This window comes from Zosterops lateralis, assembly GCF_965231275.1.
Source record: "Zosterops lateralis genome assembly, chromosome: Z".
In the NCBI taxonomy this organism is placed as follows: domain Eukaryota; kingdom Metazoa; phylum Chordata; class Aves; order Passeriformes; family Zosteropidae; genus Zosterops; species Zosterops lateralis.
The window spans coordinates 19,575,425-19,588,057 of NC_139800.1; the positions used below are offsets into that span (position 1 = coordinate 19,575,425).

General features: G+C 41.9%; 1 protein-coding gene across 1 annotated transcript in view; it reads left to right on the top strand.

Moving 5' to 3' along the window:
• Positions 1-5,102, top strand: part of ADAMTS12 (ADAM metallopeptidase with thrombospondin type 1 motif 12) — a gene marked incomplete at its 3' end in the record, with an annotated part of 144,342 nt that extends 139,240 nt beyond the window's left edge. Inside the window, exons 22-24 of the mRNA XM_083884040.1 lie at positions 253-399; positions 2,113-2,266; positions 4,867-5,102. Of these exons, the coding sequence (XP_083740166.1) occupies positions 253-399; positions 2,113-2,266; positions 4,867-5,102 (537 nt within the window). The remainder of the gene's footprint in view (positions 1-252; positions 400-2,112; positions 2,267-4,866) is intronic.
• Between the last annotated feature and the right edge of the window lie 7,531 nt (positions 5,103-12,633).

The window sequence follows — 12,633 nt, forward strand, 5'->3', positions numbered from 1 at the left end:
CGTTAGAGATGCTACTGGTGTTGGTGATGCTGATGAGCAGTTCTGTGTTGCCTCTTTTGTGTAGCCACAGCTACAGCTGTGAACTTTAGGATTTGATGTGCAGGCTAGCCTGTATGTCTCCCTAAACCCATGGGCCTGTAACCCTGGGTTCTTGTTATTCGTGGCCCTACATTTCTAAATGAACATGTCCAACCATCCTGTGGTCTGTTTCTGGTTTCTCATCCTTCCCCACCTCTGACTGTGTTTTTACAGTGCTCAAGGACTTGTGGTGGTGGCCAGCAGAGGCGGCACATCTCCTGCCCACAGGAAGGGCACTGTGACTGGACCAAGAGACCTGATGCCATTGTATCCTGTAACAACCAGCCTTGCACACAGTGGATTCACCAGGCCTGGAGCCCGGTAGGATTCAGTTTATTTCTGTTTTATTTTTGTCATCAGTTGGCCATATTTGGTCATATTATCCACTTGTCTCTGAACCTCAGCACCTGTGGCAAGGACAGTTCCTTACGCTCAGCTGAAGCTACAAGAGAAGAACTTCTGAAAACATTCTGAGCATTTCATAGCCAGCCCATGTCTGTTCCTTCAGGTAACAGATATTGTAGCTTCTAATTTTTGTTGCTGTATTAGATGTTGTTGGAAGTCTGGGATTTTTATCTTGTCTAAAGACAAAGGAGTTTTACCATTAACATTCTTCCACTGCATGTTTGAATTTTTCCACTGTTTGAGGCTATTGGAGGGGTCCTCAAAACAGCTTTGAGGAAGATTGTACTTGCCCACACAAAGAGAAATTCTGAATTTTGACCAATAGCCTCCTACCTAGTACCTGGAAATCTTATTGACAAATATGAGGTGTGTCTTCGGGGAACCTTCCAGTATCTGCTATACATATTTATCTATAAAGAAACTAGTATATCTAATAAACCTTTCCCTTCAGTTTCCTTAATAAACATTGCAAGCATTACAAATACTCCTCACAGCAGAATGGAATATTGAAGGAATGCTAAAAGCAGGAGCCACAAATCAGGAAATGTTGGAGTCTCATTTAACACAGAAAATTCAACTACTTGGTTTTGACACAAAGCCAATAGATGGGACATGACTATAATGTAATGTAGAGTTACTGTAACACTTAAATATGGAAGTGAAGCACAAAAAACAAGTAACAGAATACCAAACATTGCTGCAACTATTCTGTTCATTTATTTATCCCATATTAATGTATTCATTAATAATTTTACTTCATAGAAATATTTTAAACATGAATATAAAGTTGTTGCAAAAATACGTAAGATCTTTCAGTGTGCCTCAAGCCAGTACTATTGTGCTTCATGTACAGTGATACACATTAGAGAGGGGAGAATTTGCAGAAAAATGAAAGAGGTTCCACTCCTGTCTTCTTCTCTTGTACTTCGTTAGTTGACATTCTCTATCTGCTGAATTCTGTATCTCATTTATCTGCTGGCACTATTTATCTGTAGAGAAAAAAATTTGAACCTAACCTCAGATGCTCTGGGAAGGCACAAGAAGTAAGTACATATACAGAATAGTACAGGAAGATATTTTAAGTGTTTGGGTTTTATGGCCTTCTGTGTGCAGCCGGAAGAAGCAACTGGCAGTTCTTTCATGGTCATAAAGCAAGGGTAACCTCTGTTCGAAAGACAGGAAAGAAATAAAACCTTATTGGGTTTTATTAAAATCATAGCTTTGTCATTTATAGACCTAACATTGCAATTGGTTATTCATGTTTAACTTAGATAGTCAGAGAACACAGGAAGCAAAAACAATCCTTATTTGTACAAATTTGGTTTACAAGTCTCTTCTATCGTAGGACTAGCATTGCAAATCATCCTTTTCCTCCTCTGTAGAAAACAGTCCTCTACCCCTCTTTACAGATTCCAAGATGCTGTATTTGTACTATTTACCCTCTACTATATCCTGCCGAATCTGGCCACAGTGCACCATGGAGGTGTCTGTATGGAGCATACAGTACACAGAGTACTGTAATGCTTCTGGATTATGTGGCAGTTTTAGCTTCCTGTCACAGCTCAAATATTGCCATATTAAAAAATTTCCATGTAAAAGATTTTATGTATGTTAAAATTGCTCTTTCAGTGTGCTGTGTCTTGTGGAGGGGGAATTCAGCAAAGAACTGTGAAATGCATGAATACAGAAACTAATGAAACTGAAGATGACAGTATGTGCGTGGATAAAGCCAAGCCCACAAAATACCAGAAATGCAATCTGCAAGAGTGCAGGAAAAATACAGGTAGAGTAATACACCTGCATGAAACAGTTTTCTCCATTTGTGCTGAGATTCTGCAAAATCTAGGACCTTACTCAGTCTATCAACTTCTTTTAAGTTGTGTGGGCTAAGTAATTGCAGGTCACCCTGGCCTGGTACTTCTCAGTTGCTCTGTTGGCAGAACCACTCTGTTGTCTCTTCCAGCACTTCTGGCCTTTTGCTGTCATGATGGGCAGTGCAGTCTCTAAGCATACATCACTAATTTATGATGATACAACTAAATAAGTAGGTATGCTTGTATTGGCCTGTTTTAGGTAACTCAGGCTGCAGTGAGGACTGTGGAAGGACACATGAGTGAGTCCAAACAGATCCATTTCTTAAGATAGATCCCTCTATGGAAGCTGTAAATTCTGGACTGGGAGTGCAAGCAAGCAAATTCTTACATCCCAGAGGATGAGACTGTCCAAAATCAAGAGGTGGAGGGAAGTGCTCTTTTGAGTCAGGGTATCATGTACCCCTGTCCTTCAAAGGCCCAGGCACCCAGCTATGTACATGCTTAACAGCCCAGAAAAAGAGGCATCAGCAGAAGGGGGAAGCTTACAGAGGGATACGCATCTTTATGTGTGGTCTGTTAGTGCTGTATCCAGCAGGTACCCTCAGGTAAGAACAGAAACAGCTCACAGTTGAAGAAAAACTTTCAAAATATTAGAAGAACTTCCAGAAAAATTTTCAAAAGCCTTTTGGAGGATGGTCTTCCCTATGTGCTAAGGGTCTAATTTGACAGTGAGACAATGGTTTAAATCCTGAAGGCACTACAGATCTGACATGCTCTTGAGAGTGATGCATCACTCCTGCTGCTGTTCAAAGAGTTTTAGCACACACTTTAGAACACATCCCTGGAGTGGATCAGTCTGCTTATTTCCTGTCCCTCTCATGTTCAGAAAGACAGACTCAGATAAATACTGCCTACACATATTAGTAATAGTTACTTCTGTGAATAAAAGCTCAAGTGGCCTATAAAACATCAGAAATGCCCTACTGGGTAAGCATTGGTCCATGCAACCCACCCTTATGTCACCAACAATGGCATTAAAAAATGCTGCTTAGCAGGGATACAAGAGGTTGGTGCTTTCCTGAGATTAATTTCCATGATAGTTCTTCAGTATTCCCAACTGACATGTATTAGAACTATTAAAGTTCTCCATCTAGTGTCTTTTTATTTAAACTCCCATTAATACGTTGCAGCTGGTTTTGATGCTGTGGTGCTGTCTGCTTCCACCCTCTCTTGTGGCAGCACGTTCACAGAATCTTAGAATCATCAAAGTTGAAAGAGATCCTCAAGACTACCCAGTCCAACCATCCACCCAGCACTGCCACTGTAACCACTAAACCATATCACCCAGTGTCAGATCCAGACATCTCTTAAACACCTCCAGGGATGGTGACTCTGCCTGTTCAATGGCTGACCACTCTAACAGTGAAAAAATGGTTTCTAAAGCTAATCTGAACCTCCCTTGTCTTGGATTAAGGCCATTTCCTCTTCTCACTGTAGGTGTGACAAGGTAAGCTGACCCCACCTCACTACAACCTCCTTTCAGGTAGCTTCAGGCCTGTAGTCTTCTAGATCATCCTTCCTGTACTAATCTGATCATACTTCCAATCTACCCTCCTGTAGATTGCATTACATTTGCTAATTTCCAGTCAGCTGGAACTTCTCTACTTAACCAGGACTGCTGGTAGGTGATTGAGAGTGATTTAGCAAGTTCTCTCACCAGTTTCCTCATTACTCTGGGGTGGGTCCCATCCAGGCCCATAGACTTGTGAGTGTCTTAATTGGCAAAGCTTCCAGCTCTGGGGGCTGGATATCCTGAGGACAGCCATTCTAGAGGTTCACAGCCTGGTGTGAAAAAACCTGCTTTCATCTGTTTTAAACTTTATACAAGTTTTGATTGAGTTTCCCCAGTTGTAGTGTTGAGGGTTTTGCTGGAGAGCAGCCTTGCTAATGTACCATCTTCCTTCTTTTGAACACCCTGTCTTCTCACAGCTGAGGACCTCCAGTTTCTAATATCTGGCTAAATCTAGCCCATCTCAGTTCATTAGAGCTACCACAGACCTATCAGCATGGTAGTTCAGACAGCAGCAGTCCCTGCCATATTCCGATGCCGTGGGAATTAAAGCATAGCAAGGCTGAACATGCAGTTGCATTGCATTGTCTGCTCTCTTCTGCCTCCCCTGGCTGGCTGTGCAGCACCTTGCCAGCACATGCTGCTTGTCCTAGGGGGAGTTACAAGAATGCAAAGGTACCAAACTCAAATCATTATTGCCAGGCTTTCTCTAGCAGTCTTTATCAGCACACAAGATGAAGTGGAAAACATAGATAGCTGTGTCTGCCACAGTCATAAGTGCTATGTTTTCCAAAACAGAAGGTCATATGTTCACTGAGAGATGATAGAATTTCAGAGGGGGGTCAAGCTGACCCATAGTACAAGGGAAAAGAAAGCATAAGACCATAAATAAGACCCTTAATAGATGTGACCATCTGGCATAAAGCAGTTCACAATTCTAGTAATTCAGGGAGTGTGTCAGCAAAATACAGCTAATTCTTGTCATCTTCTTCACTACAGGGCTGCCCTGCAGCAAAGACCAGCTGTCAGTTCACTTCTGCCAGAGGCTGAAAGGCATTGGCAAGTGCTTGCTGCCATCAATACAGACTCAGTGCTGCTTCACGTGTAGTCAGCCCCGGATTCGTAACAAAGCAAGACATGGAGATCAGCGAGGCTTCAAACAACAAAATTATACTAAATCTAGAAGAAAACCACCTGAAAACCAGGAAAACAAGAACCAAGCAGCTTGGCACTAGCTGTTTTCTTCTTTTCTTGAATGGAGCTTTCTTCTGTTTACAGATTTTACGTTCCTTATTTTTTTCTGAACTATCCAGCATAAATGGAAATCTGTGATCAAAACTGGGAAAACACATCACCTAGGGTTATCAGTCATAATTTACTGCTTCAGTTTTTTCTTTGTAATAGTCCAAAATTTGTAACGTAATTTTCAATGTACCAGCAGCTAGTACTTCTTAGGCATGCGTAGACACTAGGAACAAGCTTGCAAGAATTTTCTAATTTTTTGTAATGAATGTTTAACTTGTTCTTCCATCTCTTCCAAAACCCACTTGAAACACCAGCACTGCTTACTCAAGAGTGCTTAGTGAAGGTGGCCCTTGCAGCAACAGACATATCTGTGCCATGGGCCAGTTCTCTTCATGCTCACTGGCCTTTCTTTTTTAGGAATCAAAGTGCAGTGGCAGTGTTTCTTTAAATTCATTGCTCACAACATAAATTTAAAAGCAGGGTTTTGTAACACCTGCTTATGATAGGCAGGATGAATTTAAGCATTGTTTTTTTAAGGAGAAAAAAAATCTTTGCTTAGTACTTGACTGAACCTCTAAAGGATACCTCAGCCGTAACCTGTTCTTGACAGTTTTCTTCTGCTACAAATGTCTTGCTGTAACCTGAAAACCCCATAAAATATGGGATGTTAAGTTCCAAATATGTTTTAAGCAGCCTTTCTTGGTACCACAAAAACCAAGCCATTTGCATCTACCACCTTGATAGTCACAGAATCATTTAGGTTGGAAAACACCTTTAAGATCAACAAGTCCAACCTCTAACCTAGTGCTGCCAAATCCACCACTAAACCAAGCCTCTAAGTGCTGTATCTATGTGTCTTTTTTACACATTTAGGGGAGAAAACAGCAGTATCTTTTAGACAGTTTTATACATTCCATCTTATAGAATAATTTCAGTAGAAACAAAAATTTGGCTTTGCAGATCTTCTGCTAGACAGGTAATAACATTCTTAAGTATTATCTGTAGTTTCTCTCCATTTAAAATTAACTATCCAAGGCCATTTGAAATTAGGTAAGGCAACCAAGTCAAAACTATCGCCAGTCTATAGCTGCAGGTATTAAAGCACAAATGATACGTGTCAATAAGACATAAAAAGCTATCAGGAAAGTGATGGAGCATAGAGGTTGTACCAACTTGTTCTGCAGCAAAAATTTAACCTCAACACCTATCCTTTGGAAAGGGTGATGTTCTCTCTCTCTTTATTTCTCAGTTCCACCAATTTTAACTTAATGGTCAGCTCCATTTAGTTAAAGAATGTTACACTTGCTGAACAGAGGAGCCATGAACCTTCACTGTAATGATTTCCACTATTTACAGCATGAAGAGTAAAGGAGTCACATAGTGAGAAAGCAAAAGACTTCTAAGCTGATGTAGGCAAGGACAATTGGAAGTTGAGTCTTTTGCATTTAAAAACTGAAATCTTTCTGTTTGACAAATTGAAAAGGAAGGAATGAGCAATGAGCTGGCCTAGCTAAACAGTTTTGCTTATTTCATGTTAACTTACAAGATAGAATTCAACTTTACAGAGGTAAACTTTTCCTGCAGCTTCAAATGTGGTATGCAGGCATTTCAGCTGGAAATTTCCCATACTACACTTTCAAATCAATTTTACACCATCAGCATAAAGGCCAAACTAGCAATTGGAAACTCTGTAATCCACACAGATACTCAGTGACAGAGCTATCATTTCATCCAGTATCTCCCAGTAGAGCATTAGCCCACATTACAAGAGCACTCTACCATCTCACTCACAGCAGACTTTTCCCACAGTGTTAATCCATAATCATAGTGGAACTCAGGGCTCCTGGGACAGGAATCTGAGGCCCGGAGTAGTATCTGCATAGCTCAGGCCTCAAGCATGAGGGCACCACTAGCCAAATAGCATATCTGTTTTGCTAGTGAAGAAAATGCCAAAACATACTACAGGGAACCAAGACTAGACCCTTTGAACAAAGCTGAGCATTTTGAAAAGAGGTGGATAAGAGCAGACATTTAGATTCCTTTGGAATTCAGTAGGATTTGGACATCTTGGTTCTCCTGGATTTTTTGAAAGTCTCAGATTTGCACTCTACTTATGCTACAATTTCAGTTTGTAGTACAGGGAAATGCACATTTTATGTGCATTATATATGGTGAGACATGGTCATGAATCAAAGTGTCACTCTGGTTACAGAACTATGGCTAGCAGTAGCTTTTTTTCTATAAAAACATTTATGGATGTTAATAGAAGTATTTCAGCCTGGCTATAATGTATTAACCTAATGATGGTCATGAGTTGAATTGTCATTTTTCAAAGGTTTGTGTTCTTTGTCTAAACACTTACTTCTTCACTTGAAGTCTCTGGGAGTTCAAAATATGCAGCATGGTAAGGTTAGATTTATTAACCTCTGTGATGGCAATATAGCCCCAATTTTAGGTGCTGATAAAATAAAATCCACTGTTAAAAATGTGGTGCTAGGTGAATAGACATGGGGATGACTTGCAGTGGTGCATGTATGTGCATGCACACACTCTTACAATAATATATGTCTGGTGTTGCTGGCCAATGCCAGACATGATGCTTTTTAAGTTTCACAGTTTGCTTCTGTCCTTCTGGGGACCCTTTGAGCAATAGAAATCTGTGCAGTTCTTATTCCTCTGGAAGCAGAAGAATTGAATCATGTGCAGGAGTAGAGGTGTCCCGCCTGATTCAGGAAGGATTTGGGCAGGGCTTGGGCTCAGGCTGCATGGTGTAGAGCAGCTCCCTGACAGCCAAACAACCTGGACTGGTGGGCAGTGCAGTGCTCCTCACATTCTCAGAAGCATTCCACAGGATTTGGGCAAGACAAAGTTCTGGATCAGATTACTCTATACATAGAGGTACCTGCATAACATTTTGTCCACAGAGGTCAGCAGAAGGAGGCCACCAGGTATGTGGGCTAATGAGAAAGGAGCTGACTGAATGGATATGGTGCAGATTGGAAGAAAATGCCTGGAGGAGTTGTTTTTTCCAGTGCTCCTTAGGGCTAGTATGGAGTTAAACCATTTCTGCCTTCATTGTTTTCTTCAGGGAGCTGTTATTTTGTTTGAAATGAATAAAAACCGAATAAGTTATACTATGGACAATAGTCAGAATAATCTTTCTGCCCAGGGGAATTCAGTCATTACTGTTTCTCAGCTTAAAATTTTAGGGAAAATACTGTGACAACATGAACCGTTTTAACAGAGCAGTGCCACTGCTATTGTGATATATGCTATTATATCTTAAGTAAGGTGGGTTTGTGATCTGAACCCCGATGGTAATTAGTCTCAAAACTGATTTGAATACTAAGTGCAGAGGTGTATTATCATTATATTACTGTATTAGCCCAAGATTCATCAACTCAACAGATTGCTCAGGAAAAAAAAGTGTATTTGTCACATTCACAGCTTGTTCTAACATTTCAAGGTTTAAAAAGCAAACTATGATGACATACTTGTTTCAAGCTTCAATAAATGGCATTGCATATGTTTGATGTCTCTGGTATTTTATGTTTCCGATGCAAGAAGATTCATACAATGGAATTTCCAGGATAAAACAAAAGCCTTAAAATATATTTTACATGCCAGGGATTCTCATCACTTTGTTTGGTGCTTGACAGTCCAGCATAAAAGAGACCATTAAAATAGGTGAGGGGAAAAAGTAGAAGAATAGGAGATGATGCTAAGTAAAAAATACACACTAAAAGGCTTCATTACTTCCTATGAAATAGAGGAAATCTTACCATTTCTAGTCTAAGCAGTTACGTCTTAATTTGTTGGCAAAAAGTGAGTGTGTCTTTTGAGTCTGTTGAAGAGTTGTATTGAATATTACTGTACCCCTTGACCCCCACCCTGAATCTTCTCAATATTCAAGTTTTGCCAGTCCTGCTGGTGCTTATCCTCAGAAACTTGATCAGACCAACCGTGATCCTTGACCTGCTGCCCAGGAGCACAGTTAGGCTTGGGCAGGGGGCACCATCAGTTCTCACTCTGTCACCAAACCCCACCCCAAGCATCAATGCGTGGGTTCAGCCTCACAACCCCCATGGGAGTCACAGGAAGTTGCTCCTTGCTTTAGAAAGTCCAGCTCACAGGGGCAGCACCCTGCACAGGTGCTCTAAGGGAGAGGATTGAGCTGATATGAGAAGTGAGTGGAAGCTCCCTGTACTTCACCAGGTCCCTTTACACCTTCCTGAATGACCTAGTGCTCAGCACAGCCTGATGAGCAGATCCTGTGGTTGCTGCACTGTGTGGCACAGCTTGCAGAGCACCCCCTTGGCTCAGCCAAGCATAAAGCATTGTTACGAATGGATGTGGGGGTTTAAATAAGACATTGCCTTTTTCCCAGGCCTCTGGCAGCAGGCAGTAGCTTTATTGAGTGGCCAGCACCCAAAAACCCACTCATATTTGCAAGTTCTGTAATAATGGCTGATTTGGTCTATTATAAAATGAATTATTTATTCAATAGACAAAACTAATAGACATAAGTTTTAAACTAATACTGCACAGGAATAAGACAAAAAGAGTGATAAAGACAAAAAGAGACAACTAGTAGGTAAATACAGCATGAGGTTAAGGGTACCTATTAATGTAACAGATAGTAAAGAAATAATATAACTTAGGATTCAGTGTATCTTACCATCCAGTTGTTGGTGGAGGACACATTGAGATCTTTTCTCTCAATCCCTAGGGAAGTAACATGGAATTTGCATCCAAACTGGAGAGAAGTCTCTGGTACTTTCAGGGTGTGTGTGTAGAAGACTTCTGCCTCTGTGATAACTCATGTGTCTTTTATAGTTCGGCAAAACAAGGTCTCTTAGTCAAGAATATTTCTTTTATCTCTTCCCACATCAGCTCTCCAGATTAAGATGTTGATTCTTAACTGAGGTCTGAGCCCATTTGGCACCAGAGATTCCCCCCTTGCTGAGCCTTTCAGCCCAGGTTATCACTTTATGCACCAACTTTCTGTGGCAGAGGACAGCAAGTGTAGATGTCCTGCCACAAGAACCCACCTAAGGAACTGCCTGTTGGCTGCCAAAATCAACTCAAAATTTAACCAGCATGGTGAGGTAAGAGAAGGGGGTTTCACGTGGGATGTTCCAGACAGAGGTACTTGATGCAGCAGAACTAATGGTTTAATTTTGTGGATATAGAAACACAATACATTGCAGACTTAAGAAGGAGAAATTTCAGCCCATCCTATCCTTGTTTTCAGAGGATTCTCATGTTCCCTGGAGAACAGAAGTTAGTGCCAGACACCTCTCTCTTCCTTGGATTGACTGATATGACTGTATTTCAGAATGGCAATTAATAAGAAACATGGTTTATTGCTGCTGCCCAGTGCTGCGCTGCTCCCTAGCCCTTATTCTGTCAGAGGAGTATGGGGAGCTCACATAAGGATACTACTTAATTCTGTCACTGATTGATCCCAACCTCCTCTTTTCTCTTAGTGAACAAATGAAGATACCTCCAGCACACTCACAGGAACAAAACATGGGATGTGTTAACCAAGGAGTACAAGTTTCTCCTACAGATGCAGTGGCTACAGCAGTAAGACCCAGGGAATGAGAAATAACCACAGGATCCTCAGAGTGGCCAACCACAGTCTGTAAGCTGTGGTGTCAGGGTTTTTAAAGCAATCTCTGGAAACCAAGGAGCTGCTAAAATAACCTGGGCATTATGCAATGCCCAGCTGATACCACAAACTAATGAAAAAGAAAATACCAAGATTCTTAGGCTTCTCCTAAAACACTGTTACCATTATGAGTCATCAAGTTATCATTTGCTATATCAAAGTTAAAGATTTGGGACAGAGGAAAACAGTTCCCTGGAGATACTGGATGTTTTGGAAGGCAGTCTTTTGCTAGATGTCTGGAGTTACCTCTATCTCTGACGTGTTACAAGCAGATAAGATAGTCTGAATTCAGTGATTCAGTGGTTTTTACTGGGACCTTAGACATCAGAGAATGAATTGTAGAATCACAGGATGGTTTGGGTTGGAAGAAACCTAGAAGATTATCTAGTTTCAACACCCTTCTATAGCCAGGGAAACCTTCCACTAGACCAGGTTTCTCAAAGACCCACTCAGCCTGGCCTTGGACACTTCCAGAGATGGGGCATCTACAGCTTCTCTGGGCAATCTGTGCCAGTGCCTCACCCCCTCACAGGGAAGAATTTCATCCTAATATCTAATTTAAATCAATCCTTTATCAGTTTGAGCCATTCCTCCTTGTTCTGTCACTAGATGCTTCTACAAATAATCTCTCCATTGTTCTTGTCAGCTCCCTTCGAGTACCGGAAGGCCACAATTGGGTCACCCCAAATCCTTTTATTTTCTAGGCTGAACAATCTCATCTTTCTCAGCCTTTCCTCACAGCTAAGGTGCTGTCTAGCCCTCTGATAATCTTGGTGTCCTTCCTCTGGGCTCACTCCAGCAAGTCCCTGTCCTTCCCCTGCTGGGACCCCAGAGCTGGATGCAGAGCTCCAGGTGGGTCTCAGCAGAGCAGAGCAGAGGGGCAGAATCCCCTTCTTCCCCTGCTGCCCACGGGGCTCTGGATGGAGTTCAGGACACGTTTGGCTCTCTGGGCTGTGAGTGCCATGGCCAGGGCATGTCCAGCCTCTCACCCACCAGTCTGGGCAAAGGGCACTGCAGTTTACTGTGGTGCTGGTGTTAAGGAGGCTCTCACTTGCAACATAGGTGTGATGGCAAATGTGGCATTAAAGGGAAACTGCCCTAAGGAAAGCTCCAGGGTGAGGGAAACTGATCAATGAACTATCAGAGAGGGAATGTTTTATTGCAAGCCCATCAGGACTCATTGTGACCAGAAGTGCAGTGAACCTGCAAGCTCCCCACATGCTTATTTATACAGATAGCAGTCATGGAGATAGTATGTTTCCTGTTTATTCTCTTGTATCTGTGTCATACAAGAGCTGAACTAAAGAAGCTTGACATTAAACTACCACTGTGTTCACTTGGAAGTGTATTTCCTTGTTTGGCTCTGGGTTATAACATAAGGGAGCATGAATCAGACACATAACAAACAGTGCTGGCTGATAAAATTACTGTCCTGAGCTGCAATGCCTATCTGAAAGCCAGTGAATGGTGGTCTTTTTCAAATTCCGTCCTGTGTGACTGACACTAGTCCCAGCCTTCACAGGACACACTCTGGCCCTGGTAGTCATTGCAGATCACTGGAGTACCACATGCACTGGAACACAAGTGAGATTTTATTTCCCCTAGCAGCTGTGGACATAGAAATGACTAATTTCATCCTTCTGCCCATCTTACGTTGAGCCCAGCTGGTATCAGATTCACAGCCCTGTAAAGTTGAAGTTTTGCTTTACATCTAAATTGAGGGGAGGCCAAGAGCACGCATAGGCTCCAGCATAAGGCAGGAGTTTGTTTTCAGCAGACGTCCCTCTTGTCAGCAAGTGCTCCCTGTGTGTCATCTAGAAGCTGACAGCTCCCTGTTGCTCCTGGGT